Source organism: Chroicocephalus ridibundus, chromosome 7, assembly GCF_963924245.1.
Source record: "Chroicocephalus ridibundus chromosome 7, bChrRid1.1, whole genome shotgun sequence".
Classification (NCBI taxonomy): Eukaryota; Metazoa; Chordata; class Aves; order Charadriiformes; family Laridae; genus Chroicocephalus; species Chroicocephalus ridibundus.
Window position 1 is genome coordinate 36305924 of NC_086290.1, and position 15859 is coordinate 36321782.

The 15859-nt window shown below is 47.0% G+C and overlaps 1 protein-coding gene across 2 annotated transcripts; it reads right to left on the reverse strand.

The window, feature by feature from the left end:
- Positions 1–240: 240 nt before the first annotated feature.
- Positions 241–11948, reverse strand: NABP1 (nucleic acid binding protein 1). Of its 2 annotated transcripts, none has more exons than XM_063342021.1 (6): positions 11627–11948; positions 11336–11474; positions 8131–8202; positions 6678–6750; positions 6337–6397; positions 241–4778 (listed from the first exon to the last, which is right to left on the reverse strand). In XM_063342021.1, exons 1-6 carry the CDS (start codon positions 11715–11717, stop codon positions 4594–4596), a joined length of 621 nt encoding a protein of 206 aa, XP_063198091.1. In that variant the 5' UTR covers positions 11718–11948; the 3' UTR covers positions 241–4593. The 2 variants fall into 2 exon arrangements, with proteins under 2 accessions (XP_063198091.1, XP_063198090.1); XM_063342020.1 differs by having other exon boundaries at positions 6337–6403.
- Positions 11949–15859: the final 3911 nt, after the last annotated feature.

Below are 15859 nucleotides of genomic sequence, written 5' to 3' on the forward strand. Positions count from 1 at the left end.
TCTGAATGAATTCCTGAAGGGCTTTGCTGAAAATGTCAATCTCAGTTTTCAGCCAATTGCCCCTGGTTTGGTATGTGTCTTCTAATGGGCACACAACAGCTTTTTTTCTTGTTGTTTAAATTGCAGCCATGTCCCCATGAGTGGTTCCCCCTTCAGGGAGCTCCAATTTCCCTAACTATGCAGAAGCAAACAAAAGCACGCCAGCAAAGGGCTGTTAAATCAGCCGCAGACACAGCTGAAGTACCACCCAAGCCACTGGGGCCAGCAGAGCTCCCCTGAGCTCCCCAAACACAGCACCTGCTCCTGCCACAAGCCCCTGCAAACGGCCAAGCGAAGGCAGCAGCCCGGAGCAGGGGCCTTGCAGGGCCCAGCACCTCCAGCACCCACGCACCATCCCGGATCAGCCTCAGAGCTGCAGTGTGGAGGGGCTGGGGGTCACTGGAGAACCCCTCCTTGGGGGATGCTCCCGGCCACTCAGCCCAGGCTGGCCAGGGCTCCCCGGCAGCCAGGGCCGGGCTCACCCCACGGCATCGCCCAGCTGGGGGAGCGCCTGGCCCAGGCACAGCCACCCTTAGCTCTGCTGCAGCCATTAACAGAGCCAGGACACGGAGCCACGGCCCTGCTACCTCCTCCGTGACACACGGTGGGCCAAGGGGAAACTCCCCAAATCAACCAACTCCAGCTCAAGAGCTAGCCACTAGCAAGAGCTGCGGGAGAAAGCAAAGCACCTCCCTGGATCCCCTTGGAAAGCACTGCCAGAGACCACTCTCAGCAGTGCAAATAATTGCTTGGCTCAAGGGTTGAGAATGAACAGTATGTCTGAAAGGGCAAACCTATAGACATTTGAGAGAAGCGGGGGAACAACAGGGCAGCTGAGCATACACAGGCCATAAAGCAGCCCAGGAAACTTGCCCAGAAACCCTCAAAACCCCATTGCTTTTACTAATTCCTAGTCCTAACAAAACACTTAGGGAGCTGCTGATGAAAACTGCCTTATAGAACAGGAAAGGATCCTTTGTTCTGGGGGTACGGTTACGAGGTGCAGAGGATGACCATAGCACAGCCAGGCCATTAGCAAAACACAAGCGTTAACATCTGTGAAAAACTGACCCCAATGGGCTACAGGGAACAGCATCTGCCTGCTAAACACTCCCCTCTGCCCAAAGAAATGCACACACTGACAGAACGCGGCTGACATCCCTGCAACGCTGCTACGGGTGTTGTCTGTGCAGACCGCACTGATGTAGAGAAGACATTTCATAGCACCAGTAGCAGCTCCACAGAAGCAGTACTGGCTGCAGATACCCTTACTGGAATTTGTGTGATGCTGAAAAGCAGCATTAGTGGAGTGCACAGGACAGGCAAAGCTAATTAAATGAGTTGTGAAGGCAGATTATGTATCGCCTGCCTTGGTCCAGCATTTATATTTGCTCTCACAGCAGCTTCCCATTTTCACTGTGGGCATGGAGTGCATGGCGCTACCACGTAGCCAAGCTTAGGACAGTATTTCACAGTACAGGGCTGCTTTTCCACTTTTGGGATCAAGGTGAAAGACTGACACCGAGTATGGAGAAGGAACACACAGAGGACTGCAGCAGACAGAGAGCAAAACTCTCTCTGCTGCCACATTGCTGCAGTCCACCATCAGTCCTTTCATTAGGGCAGGCAAGAGGAGATGAGCTGTTGTGGGGTGACAAAAGCTGGGCATCTTGTGACTCAAGCGTATGAGAGCCCAGCTGCACTTCAGCATGGTGCCGTTTGTCTGGAGAGGTGAACACCTTACAGATTTTCCTTTGGCAATCTGTATTATCTAGAATGAGACTACTCTAACTGCAGCCTTACCTTTAATATCTCGGGAAGACATCTGTAAAGAGACTCCCTAATGACCTAACCCCTGGGCACCCGTGAACTGCCTCATGGTGTCAGAATAATTAATGACAACTGCTTGTTTACACAAGAGAAATGCATATCTGTGTCTCTCCATACACCAAGGTGGTATGATCCAAACAGACGCAAGGCAGGCTCCCAGATTCCTCTGCAAGCTGAGAACTCACTATCTTGACACTTCCCTCAGAGAGGGAAACAACTTTGTCTTAGGTTCACTGGAAGATCAGAAGATCTTGAAAAATTACTATGATTATTTACTTTAAGTCCATGCGACTTTTCAGGGCACAGATTTCCCCTGCAAAGAAGTAAAAATTTATTAATAAACTGAAACAGTTTCACATAAGAAACAGGGAGGCAGGAATGCTACTAACCTTGAGAACATGAAGACCAGCCTCTTGCTTTTTTCCTCCCAACTGCAAATCAATCATCCACTTGACGGCAAGCTTTTAATCTCATGCCACTTATCAGCAGTAATCATCTTACTTTTTATTTGGAATTTGTGAACAAGTATTCTGTTTATTCGCTTAATAAAAGCTCAAATGCATAGAACTACAAACATCAGGCACCTCAGCACACACTAACACAGGGTTCCTCCCCATTTCAACCTGCTTTATGCTGTAGAGAAGCCAAGACCACCAGGATTTGGGATCCATGGTGGACATACCCCAATGAGGATGAAGTCCCCACCGTGCCATCACTTGAACTGTTCACTTGCTACCTTTACAGCTACTACTGGAAAGCACAGCTCTCACACCATACTTACACCTCAGTTACCTCTGGAACATGTCATATATACTTCACAGGTTTAGAAGTCCTCTTGGCTTCCTTCTCACAAGCATATCAAATGTCTTAATGCAACAGTGCATAAGAGGTTGTCCATGCATCTAGACTACACGTGACTTATTTAAATAAGTAAGCAATTTAAAGTCCCTGAGTTACATATCACCTCCTTACGCCATCTCCCCAGAAGTCATTGCGTGCTTCCTGGTTTACCAGTTACCACTGTTCTTCCATAACAGAACCCATGGGTGATCTCATGAGGCATGCCACCCTCTTGTGTCCAAGACAAGTTTCACTAGTTCCACCTGGAAGCAAGTCTCAGGATAGCACTTTACCAACCAGAGGCAAACATCCCTCAGGTGTCTGGGCACACAGGTTTCTCTAAACAAATTTCAGAAGTTTGTTGTCATGGCTGCTTGCATTAAAAAGAGTTCAGTATTTCAGATTAAGCAAGGAACTTTTACCAATTAGAAGCAATTTTCAACAAACCATTGTGACAGAGTACCAAAGCAGAGGTATCAAATGTAAATAACTTGTAAACATTAGTGACATGGTAGTAGATTCAATTAACATGAACAACCACAGAGACAACTCACAATTCAGAAAGAGCCTTTTGTCATGAAGTCTTTATGGCTTGACAGAAAGAAAGTTAGATTTGTTTCTGAAATGGTTAGTGCAATTTTTTTTATTCAAGAGGTCAGCTATAAGAAGAGTTAAACAGATGAATCCAGTATGACACCTCAGCTTCCAAGTTGTTTTTGAACCTGATCTGAAATATGGCACTGGACTCTTATCTAGAGTCAAGGCATTTGTGATCTCAGAAATAAAACCACAGCTGTTTTCCCCGGGAGATGGTGGTGGTGGGGTTAAGTTCTTTAAGGGATAATTCGCATTTCATATAAAAGAGAGGAAGGAAAGCTTAGCAGCATAACAGCATCAGAAACGTAGCTGTGTGCTTGGCTAGTACCTCTGTAATCCACACATACAGCTTCATCTCATACATAATTCATTTGGAAAAGTGAATGAAGGAAGGAGAAGTAGGCAGCCTCATTGAAGAGATAGTTAATGCAGCATTTGAAAACAGTTCTTTCCTGGAAATTCACACTCCTGCAAAGTAACCCTGGGCGCTTACACCAGGAGTGGCTACAAACAGCGTATTCTCCAGTGCTGTCTGAATTTAGATCCTCCTCTCCTGCCATTTCATGCAAGCAAGAATGAATATCCAAGCTTCTATCCAAGGCAAAGAAATCAGTGTCACTTTCCTTGATAGTGATAATGGTGTTTATGGAGAGTTTTTCTTTTAAAGTAGTGTACACCATTCTGGAATCAGAAGTCAAGCTTCAAGACACTCACCATGTTTTCAACTTTCATCTGAATTACCCATTCTCTGATTTAGGAGACACCACCAGGTGCTGGCACCACCATTTCCTTATACTTATTGCTTTTACAAGCTATATTCATTCCAAGGACACCGAGTTCACTAGAGCAGCTTTGCTCTTCCCTCTCATTTCTCTTCCAATACGAAGAGCTCCCATTAATCCTAATGGAAGTCAACGTATGCACGCACAGGACATAGCAGACCTTTTAAGGCTATATGGCTGACCAACAGAAACAGAAAAATACATACATGTTACTGAAATTTTCTTCCGTTTAGCAAAGGGTACTGAGTTTTGAGACTCTTAACCCATTACCCTTACTTTCTTATATCCACCTTCTCCCCCTACCCCCTTAATTTATGGGGAAGACTCACTGTGCTTCCCTAAGCAAAACAAGAAATAGATCACATCAAGTTTGCTCCATAGACCAAAAGGTAAAAAAACAACAGTAAAGGACAAACTGGTTCACAGTTAACTATAAATAAAAGTGCAATAAGTGTTCAAGTAGAGTGTAGAGTTTAAGCAAGCTGTACAACCACATTTGGCATAGTCATCTTTTAAAGGCTCTGCGTGGGTCCCTCCCATTACTGACAGCAGGAAGAGGCTGAACACTATTAGCTGGTGCTGGATTTACAGGTCCTCGTCCATTGCCTCTCCCACTACCTGCATAAGTGTGGCCGTGATTATATGTAAATGGAAATCCGCTTGATTCAGGTCCAGTTTGTAAGCCGTTTCCTAAAGAGACAGAAAAAAGGTTATTGCCAAGTTCCATGGACTGAAATCACTGCTCCTTTACATAAGTTTAGCAAGAGGGAATGCATGGAGTTGGCAGCAGCCAGCAAACCCTGGGCACCAGAAGCAAAAGCCCCTCTGGCACTGCAAGACCCCAAACCACAGCATACCTTTTTTCCTCCCTCCCAAACTACCTCCTCTCCACTCTCAACTAAAACAAGAAGGGTCGCGGAGTTGCACGCTAATTCTTTGGCCAGGAGAGAGACTGGAGTCTCGTGAAACTAGACTGGTGCTTTCAGAAACATACACTGGCTTGTAGGTCACACACCAAGATGTTCCAGAGAGACAGCAGGGCAGCAGAAATCAAGGAGGAACCAGCAAAAGAAAAGCAGGCTACACAAAGCTCCTTGCGTCATCCCCCACTACCAGGCACAGAAACAGAAAGCTGCCTTGTGAAGTCCAGCCACAGAGGCAACTCAGCTAGCCCCAAATTCTCATGAACTTGAGCATCATTAAGCATCACTGCTCATATTTTGCTGGTAGGAAGAGGGACAGTGCTGAAAAGGCAGAATGATGACAGGAAGCATGGTGAGAGAAGGAAAAGACAAAAGGAAATCATTGCATTTAAAGACCACACAAGAGGCAGGAAGAGAAAAAAAGAAGTTTCAGAAGATATTCACAAGCTCAGTGAAAACAGCTGTTCACCACCCAAAAACAGGAACATCAAGGAAGTACCTACATGCTAATTGGGCTGAAAGCCTAATTGCCTCACCCTGGCACTGAGGAAAGACCGGCCTGAAAACGCTGCCCTTCTTTGCCCAGAATCATTTCTTTTTAAAGGAACACAAAGGGCTCATAAGAAAGTAAGAGAAATGAAAATCGTGTTGCTAAAAAGGAAGCGGACAGTCACTGAAGTGACACAGAGGTTTTTAACAGCAAGTTATGGATCTGTTTGCCATCATCCACCAGCAGAGCTTAGCTATACAACGCCAGGTACAGAATTTGGGCATCGTGTAGGCAGGCCATAACTAAGGTTCCCTCTAAGCTTACACCCATTCAAGTCTTCGGAGCATTTTCTTATTTAAGATTCAACATTTAAATACATCACAAAATAATCCAGCCAGGTCAAATATTGAAATTCAGATTACTACCACTTCTGTTTTGGGGAGTTAACCCGGCAGGAACGCCAAGGTGACTGCCAAGTTAAGAGTCATTCATTTTTAAAGCCAAGGTCTCAGGTGGTTTAAAAAAAAACAGAATTTCAAGTGCTGCAAAAACTCTTTGAAAGCATAAAAACAATTTAGGATCAGTCAAGTCTTTTATATGATAAAAGTACCTTGAATATTCTGATCTCTTATTCTTCTAGGGAAGAAATCCTGAAACCATTATTCAGGAAACGTTCATGCTTATGTGCTTGCAGGTTCAGGCCTCAGTCTAAAAGACTTTTTAGAGCATAGTACACCTTTGTCCCAGAGTGGAGAACCCTTAGCAAGATTAAGTTTCTTTTAATTCCCATTAAGTGTTTCTCATTCTTTCACTTTCACAAAATGAAAAGACTTACCCATTGGCCCGAAAGTACAAGAACCCATATTACTTGATGCAGAACTATTATTCTGTTCACCCTGTGCCTTCAGAGAAATGTAAAAAAAAAAAAAGACAAGACATGGATCAGAAAGAGAAATCACATTTTTTACAGAAAAGGGCTGATTTTTTTCTCCTGTGTTCTTATAGTGGGTCCACACAGAATTTATTTGCTATTCTAATTATTGGCTCATTTTTGTCTATACATCACTTCACTTCAAGTCCATTTTTCCAGAAGAATCACATTTGATCACAGCCTAGTGTGAAATATTCAGAACAAAGAGCACTTTACGCCAGAAGCCTCAGACAAGTTTAACATACCAGTTTGTTCTGCCCGACGTGTTCTGAGTTGGGCTCACTGAAGTTTGGCACTTCTGAGTATACCATGCAGAACCTGAGGAGAAATTAGGATTATGAGGAAGTTCTAAAGCCATTTAACAGAGTTCTCAACTTCACAAGTCAAAGAGCATATGTTCTTGACATATCCCATCACCTAGAAGTAACTAACCCAGAGCCCACTGTTCAGAGAGTATCCATAGGTATTATAAGACTCTCTGATCCCTTTATAGGCTTGTGGCAAAGCTGTCACATCTTCCTGATGACGGTGTTTCAGTCAAGCAGAGGCAAGCACATGCTTACTCTAGGAGGTGAACTGGCCTTAAGGAAACAAAAGGTGATGAAAGGGCTCCCTTCACTGCTCTTCCAGCTGCACAATCTTGTCCAGCGTCCACTCTCAAGGTCGCCTGAGGCACAGAGTCACCCAGCCTGCTTCCAAACTGTGACTGCATTAGATCTCTAGGGAAAACTGAAACACTCCCATACTATGGAGCGCCCCATTAACATAATAGCACAGAGCAGTCCAAAATAGGGAGTGAAATTCAAAACATCCTTTTGCACTCAAGGGAACTATGGAGGAATAGACCCACCGACTCACCACATGGAAATTACGGCAGAGGGGAAGAAAGATTTGAATCATTACGCAGCTTGGACTGGTTAAGCAGAAGTGGAGCTCCCACCTCCTGCAGGGACGCACAACACAGATGAGGACTCACCTCGCTGTCTTCCTCACCTCCTTTGCACCAAAGGAAATCTGCACATCATCCCTCCCAAAATCCAGCTGAGCACTGGGCACTTTTGAACCACCTGAGAAAAGCGGTGGCCACCCACAGCCCCATTTCCCAGTTGTCTACAAGGCCTTCCACGGCACTTTGTGCAACAGCGGAAGTACTCTTCTCATTAGAAAATGTTGCTATTTTTCCTGTTGCTTGTCAAGTATGTTACTCATGTTTGTTCTTAGTCAGGAGGAGTCACCGCCTTAGTCTGTGGGCAGCTTAAAGAAGGTTTAATGAGGCTCGCTTCTGTCTAGATATGATTCACTGGAGTAACCTTTGTCTTCCTCCTTTGCACTGCTTGCCTCTAAAGTACGATACACACACGCAAACAAAGTGGTCATACAAGCTGAGGCTTAGGTAAGCAATGCAGATTAAGTCCCTTGTCATTTACACAATTCCCCCATGTGACACCCAGATCTGTGCCACGACGAAGGACAATTTTCCTCAATATACCCTAGAATCCAGAGAGGGCTGGAGCTCATTACCACAACAGCATGTAAAAACTCACACCATAGTTGCCCATACTGTGCCTATCCATGAGCAATCAACAGGCTTTTGCTGCCCCAGCCTCCATTTACTAAGAGCCACCATGTCTTATACTTACCATGACGCTCTGCTGAGAACAGTACATAACACCGCAAGTATAAGCACGCAATACTTACTCCCCAATTTTATGCAGCTCGCCTCCTCGTCCTGTGTAAAGTGTCAGGCATCCTTTCCACAGAGATGCGTACCTGGCCAAAGAAATGAGAAGCAAAGCACTGTCTCTCAGTGAATGAGAAATACCACCGTTGAAAAAGGAAGTAGAAGCATGCTATGTTAATAATCATTACATATCAACATGAATGGACTAAAAAAACTCCCAGAGACCACAACTTTAGCACGCTAAAATTTTATAGATCCCCATGTTTTACTTCTAGCAAAAGATACTGGAAGCTCAGCTGACTCCTTTGGCAATGCCAGGAAAGCAGCCAATTATTTTGAGACTGGATGCTCTCTCCTTGGTTGGAGCAGCCCTTATGACTGTTCCTGCAGAGGAATGGCATTGTGCCAAAAGCAGTATCCGTGTTACCCTTCACTGACAACTCTCAGTTCTGCTTTCAGCAGGAGCCAGGAAGAACTACCTTTGTTCACTGGAGAACATAAATACCACTCCTGGATATGTATAATAGGATGTGACTACTTTTTTAGTCTAGGTCCTTACCAGATTTTTTTATATTTTTTTAAAGGCACAAGTTTGGCCATCATGATCCCAGTGACATATAGAAAAGCAATGAAATCACTTTTTGATTGCGGAAACATTCACTTACAAGACAGCATGAGTGCACTCCAGTCTTTATAGTGGTACTTGACTTCAAGCACTGGAATTTGAGTTATGCAAAACTTTCTGCATAATTGTTCCTCCCAGTGAGGGGCATCATGTATGTGAAGAAAATAACAAAAATGCAGAGCAGAAACCCAGGTGCTGCTCAAGGGAGTTAACAGGAATATGGGTATCTTCTAGCAAAGAAATAGGGAGCCCCAGCAATTGGACTCGCAGGAGTCACAGATAACCCGTACAAGTCACCACTTCCTTACGCTCCAGGTCTATCTCTGGAACAGAGATAAGAAACCTTCCTCTTGCCCTTTGCCTTATCTGCTGAGGCCGGGAGCCATCCAGCTGCACACAGCACCTTGAGCAGAGGCAGCAGGGAAGAACCAGGTTGGCAGAACAGACCATAATGCCAGTGCAACGATAACCACCTCTGTACTTCAGTGCAAGCAATAAAGCACAGTACCTACAGTTACAGTGCCTGCATTGGAAGTTTCCCACCCAGAGGCAGGATTAATGCTCTCCACTCCATAATGCTACCTTTTACTTTAAAGATTCCCTCTATGCTTAATCTTTAATAACCAGCTAGTTGGACAGTCTGGTGGCAGAGCACAAAGGAAAAGAGCTACCAAATAACAAATATAAGTCAAACATACATTCACTGGGATGAGACCCAGCAAATCATGGGACTGATTACCTCCAGCACAAAGTTATTCCATGTATGCAAGCATTTGTTTTTGTCTCAGAAAGAGCTGGCCATAAAGCACTAACTCCAGAACTAACTTCAAATTTAAAAATATTAACTGCAGCAGCTTCCTGTAAATGAGTTAATCGGCCAATGACAAAAATCAGCAAGTGTCTGCTTTTGCAGAGGAATGCATCTACAGCTTGAAATTTAGCAGGAAAAAAAAAAGGATACATTTACATGTGGGGCCTAGCTAAGCTTTTCTGCTAACAGTGAGTATCCTGCACTGACAAGTCAGATTAGCCTATAGAGATTAAATTTACCTGCCTTGTAATGGCAACATCACACACCCAAATTAGTCCTATTTGAATTAAGTATAAGGCTGCATTTGGAGAACCATGTATGCCAGCACGAGGGTGTTTTTCTTCATATGAGAGCCAAACCAGAATGTATTTAGCTTTTGCCATTTCACTCACTACACAGTCCCTAAGTGAGCATGTAATTCATGTAAATGAAGGCATGACTTACCCATCCACCAGGAACAGCAATGTCAGCTCATGAACTTAATTCACACAAGCCAAACTCACTTTTTGACATGAAGGGATGCCATGACCCTCCCATTTGTTGCACTGAAACACCAGAGCAGCTACAGTAAGCTCTGTACACAAGAGCTTACTGTACAGCAGAGTACAGTTAACAGCGCTGAACAGTACCACTATTAACTTGTTTCAGTGTCATCTGCGCAGAGTGGTGGCCCAGGGCTCTGGTTTAATCCCAACGCTCCATGTGCTCTCCACGCAAGCAGGGTCCCCAGAACCAGCTCTGCTGCGGAGCCAGTCTGCTTCGTGTAAAAGGACATTTGCATAGGAGGAAGCAGCTGTAGTTTTGGTGTCAAGGGTCATCCAATTTCACTCCAATATCAACAACTGCACTCAAATGAACAACTTAAGAGCAGCTCAGTCAGCAGCTCCACTGAGTAACTTTCTACGTACTTTTTTCATAAAAGCCTTACACACCATCTCCTGGCGTGCTGTAGGCCAAAGGATCAGAGTAATGGATTTCTAAGTGTAACCTAACTGGCAGGAAGAACTCAAATGAAAGTGACTATCTCTTTGCTACTGACAATTTAGTGACATGGAAAAGGATTTTCAAATTGACACTACTACTGTTTCTCACAAGCAATAAAAGGGTTATTTTTAAACAATTAAACCAGAATGGATAAATGAACTGCACCTAAACAAACTAACATGCTCTACAGTGTAACCCTAGTATGCATTTTTATAGTGAATTTGAAAAGCATCTCCTTCTCTGCCTGTCATTTCTGCTAAATCCACTGCAATGAAAAGCAACTTTTCTGCATGAGAGACATTAATCATTTCCTCCTTTCATTAAGGAGCTGACTGCTGGGGTAAAGAATTGGCTGTAAAAATAAGAACAGTCTTCTCACTTCCCTGCTTGATTTACAGATCAGGACTGACTGATCCATCCCCTATACAATCCCCAGCCCACCACCCCCCCCAACAAAAAAAAAAAAGAAGTATTTTCCTAAGGAGATTTTTTCTGAAGCCAAAGCGAGTCTCTTGAACACCACCTCCTCATTAAAAATACAAGCCCTTCCTAGCCATCTACTAGATTGTAGGCTCATGCCAGGCATGTTCCGGGGTGGAGGAGGAGGTTTTAATTTGGCAAGTGATCTCAGGGCGCTGCCTCGGTAACAAGGAGCCAGTCCAAAGGGGGGGAAGCTGTGTCACCCGTGCCTCTCGGAAGGCGGCCGGAGCCCGCTCACGACCCTGCACCTTCGCCTGGGTGACAGAGGGCTCCCCCCGAGCCGGGGGAGCGAGGCGAGGCGGGGTCCCGGCCCCATACGCACCCTTTGGTCAGGCGGATGATGTCCCCCGGCTGGATGAGGCCGCCGATCTCGTCCCACACGGAGATGGTGATGCTGCCCGTCTTGTCCGCCACTTTGCAGGACCTCACCTCGTGCCCGTCCTTCGTCTTGGTGACTCGCCCTGCGGGGGGGGGGGGGGGGGGGGAGGAGAAGCGCGGCTCAGGGGGGGACACACCGAGGCGGGGGTGGCACGGCCCCGCCAGCACCCCCCGTCCCCCCCGCGAGGGACACGCGTGGGCGACCCGGGGGTGGGGCGTACCGGGCGCCACTTACCGATCTCCAGCACAATAAAGATGACATTTAAGTTTTTCAGTCCGGGTTTTATGTCTTTTATGAGGATGTACGTATCGCTCGCCGCGCTCATGCTGCGGCCGGCGCGGGGGGCAGGGCTGGCGGGGCGGGCCGAGCCCGCATCCCGTGGGGGAGCGGCGGTGGCAGCGCAGGGCCGGGCAGGGGGGCACCGGCAGCCCTCACAGGGGATGGGGACACGAGCACCGAGGGGCTGCGCAGTGACTGTGAGGCACGCCCGACCCCCACCGCTCCCTCTCCCGACCGACACCACACACACAACCCCCCACCGCCCTCACGCTCCCGCCGGCACTGAGGAGCACATGTGCGCTACGCTCTCTTTTATACCAATGGGGCGGGCCCACCCTGGGCGCCAGGCGGGGGGGGACGTCGGGGGACGGTGCCAAATGGAACCGTCCGGGGTACGCGGAGCGCCGGGACTGGGTAACAGGCGGGCGCGAGCCGGTGCCGCCCGCTGATTGGGCGGTGCTGCGGCCATTTTCCCCTTCCCGGAGCACCGCCAAGACAGAAGCCGCTGCCGTTGGGGCGGTGAGGGGTGCGCTGGGATCTGGCTGGGGCCGAAGCTGACTCGCTGAGTGCTGTCCGTCGCCTCAGTCACTCACTTCTCCCCCCCAGAAAAAAAGCCAAACAAAAAAACCCAACAAAAAGCCCAGCAGCGGTCCGATACGTAGCTGGCGGGGCAGAGGGGGAGTTCGAAAGCGGGTTGCCCCCTGCCCGCGCCATTTTAAGGCCCGGTGGTAACACCGAGAGGGGTCTTGTCATCGGGGTCTCTTGGAGGGCGATTCCGCACCAGTTCTCCTTCATTCAGAAAAAAAAAAAAAAGACGAATTTAGGAGAAGTACGCGTTTGTTGCAACATCTGCTCGGGGTGGGTTTGTTGTTACTCGGGGGCAGACACACCTTGATCTCCACCGAGCAGAAATGGCGGATGTCGGGGCTGGAGGGAGGAGCAGGAGGGCAGCGGTGCCGCCTGGGACCCCGTGATTTTGTGGGGCTGCAGGGCTGGAACCAAATGCTTAGTGGATGCAGGGAAGGTCTAGGGTTATGCAGTACCATGGTTTAAACCTTTCTGTTCGGAAAAATGTAAGCCTAAATCCTACTGAGTGCTAAGATGGCCGTGAAAGTGCCCTGAACTCTGCCAGGAGCCAGCTTTGGAGACACGTTACTCTGAGCTTGGCTACAAGCTGGGTCAAACATGAGGAGAGAATAGCTTCTCCAAGGGGAAAGCCACCAAGGTGCTGGACTAGTGGCAAGGACCATCAGCCTTGTGACGTGCTTGGCTGGAGGGTTCTGAGAAAATAACTCCCTGCCACAGAACAGCCCACAGGTGTGCAGGTGGTTACGTTATTCAGCTTTCCCCCTTAGGAAAGGTAGCAGAGCAGCGTATGGACGCTTTGCTTTTCCTTTTCAGAGCCAGACTGAGTGAGCTGGGCTCTCCCCTTCTATTTTTGTAAGCAGAAATCCATAGATGACAGCAGTTGTGAAATGCTTGGCCACGCGTTCCGCCACACTGGAGCTCTGGTCCAACAAATGTTGTGCAATGCTTATGTGTAGGCAGTGGAGCAGCCCTGCTGCCTGCAGCTCGGTGCTCGGAATAAAATATGCTGCTTGCAGGAATCTGACAGGAAGGCCACATGAGCCACAGGAGAATTTGCTTAAAGCCCCCAAGAGCTTAATCCACTTCTGTCCCAAATCCTTCAGTTGGTGCAGATGGGGGGGATGACAGCCTGGCTCGGTGGCATCTCTTCTGACTGGCTCTATAACTGTAATCTGGTAGCGCTAAAACCTTTAGAGTGATGAACTGTATGTCAGTGCATGAGGTGCTTTAATTTAGTCAGTTGGGAAAGGGTTCAAACTCTAGGAAGGAGTGTCCCTGACAAGGGTTGGACAAAAGTACTTTTGTCTGTGTAACTGGTAAAATTTTTCTGTACAGATGGGGTTTTTCTGCCTTCCTCTCTGCCTTTTGTCTGCCCCATCTATTTAGAGCCCTTGCACAGTAGGACCCACTCCTGGGTCACTCACTGGGCCCTACCAAACCAGAACGTACTAAAACATTGGGGACAGGACAGCCAAAGGCTATATGCTGCTCTGCCTCGTGGAGAGCAACCCTATGGAAAATCTCCACAACCCATCCCAGCTCTTGCATTCTGACTTACTAGGAGAGAAAAAATAGAAGGTGGATCATACAGCAAATCTCATTGGAGATTTGAGGAGACTGCTTCATTTTGCAAGAGAAAACAGTTAAAAGAATACTGACCTTATGACAAGGCTCGGGCAGAGAGGAAGTCACAAGGGTGTTTAGCTCAAAAGCAGAAAACATTAAAAAGCGCTTCACCACAGACACACTTCTAGTTATGTGTCACCAGTAAGATAGTTTGAAGCGAACATCTGTCCAGGAAGGCAAATGTCAGTGTAACACAGCAGCTGGGAGAGGGACAAAGGATGCTAGATTCGGGCTACTGAGCCACCTTGCTGTTGTAGTCAGTATACTTGCGAATAGGCAGTCGGGCTACCTTTGCGTCAGTGAGTGTGACCACTTTGCAACACATCATGCCCAGGCCGCCTGGTGTTCATCGGCCAGCACAGAGCCACCAGGCCTGCAGCAGGGCACATGGTGACCAACAGTGAGCACTGAAGGAGGTGGATTTATTTTATACTAAGGTTAAGTTTAAAGCTGGTAGGAAGAGGTTTAAACTATAAATGACAATACAGCAGAGCCCAAGCAAACTAGGAGAGTTCAAGAGCATGCTGATGACAACTCCCTAGCACAGGTGATCGAGGAGCTAACAAGGAAGGGTGCTCTCGTGGAGCTCGTGCTTACAAACAAGGAAGAACTGGCTGGGGACATGAAGTCATTGGATGGCTGTGAGATGGTGGAGTTCAGGATCGTAAGAGGGGAGAATGGGGCAAAAGGCAGGACTGTAACTCCGATTTTGAAGAGCAGACTTTGGTGTCTTCAGAGATCTGCTTGAGATATGGTCCTGGAGAGCATAGGGGTTCAGAAGAGCAGGCTGGCTTTCAAAGATCACCTCCTCCAAGCTCAGGGAAGGTCCATCCCAACAAGTAGGAAATCAAGCTCTGGCGACAGGAGAGAGGCAGACTCTGCCCAGTAGTGCTCACTGACAGGACAGGAGGCACAAATCGAAACACATCAGATTCCATCTGAACACAAAACCCCTTTTTTTTATTGTGAGGGTGCTCAAAAACTGGAGCAGGTTGCCCAGAGAGGTTGTGGAGTCTCCACCCGGGGAAGTATTGAAAACCCAACTGGACACCATCCTTGGCAACCTTCTAGCTCACCCAGCGTGTTGCAGGTTGGACTAGATGATCACAAGATGTCCCAGACAACTTCATTGATTCTGTGAAATATTTCCTATCTGTCTTCTCAAATGCAAAAAGAGACACAGAGCTCTAGAGAGCCTGATGCACGGAGTGGGAAGGCAGCACCACAACTCCCTCTGTATCCATAAGGGCCCAAGACTGTGCTGGGAAGACAGAGCTGGTCATCTTCCCTCTTCTTATCAGGGACATACACATTCCTTCCAGATTCATTTTAAGGCAGCGTTTACAGTATCTGTTCCAACACTGATGAACAATTTTGCTCTGTTTCACAACGAGACACTTAAAATCTTGCTCATATTTTTTTAATCATCATTCCAATTGCCAGCACCTCGGAGTGCCCTTGGCATTATCCAGCAGTGATTGGACGATTCCTGTTTGCTGTGAAGGTGACCTGCAAAGCAAAACAGTTTTTTCTCCCCTCCTTCTTTACAATGTATGAAGAAGCTATAATTATTATTAATTTATTTTGTTTTTCCAGCATCTTCTTTCCTGCTTCTTTTTTAACCTCAGAACCATAAGGCTATCAAGTGGTAGCTGTGGGTGATGGCAAGCACCAGTCTTCTGCAAACAGGAGGAGCACAGAGGGCTTTGATGCAGGTGTATCTTCAGCCACAAGAGCTTCCAGAAGATTCGCAAATACACTGTAACATGGGTAGGCCTGTAAAGAAGTCCGGAAGCCATGACAGCAATATGCAAAGGAAAGAAGAGAGATGCATTGTCAGTATCTAGGGTGTTCCTGCAATAACCTGGTCTTAAAAAAACGTTGATGAGCATTGACTGCATGAGAGGGTCACGCAAAGAGACAGCATCAAAACTTGGCTCGTGCAGTTCATAGAAGCAACAGGGAGTATGTCGA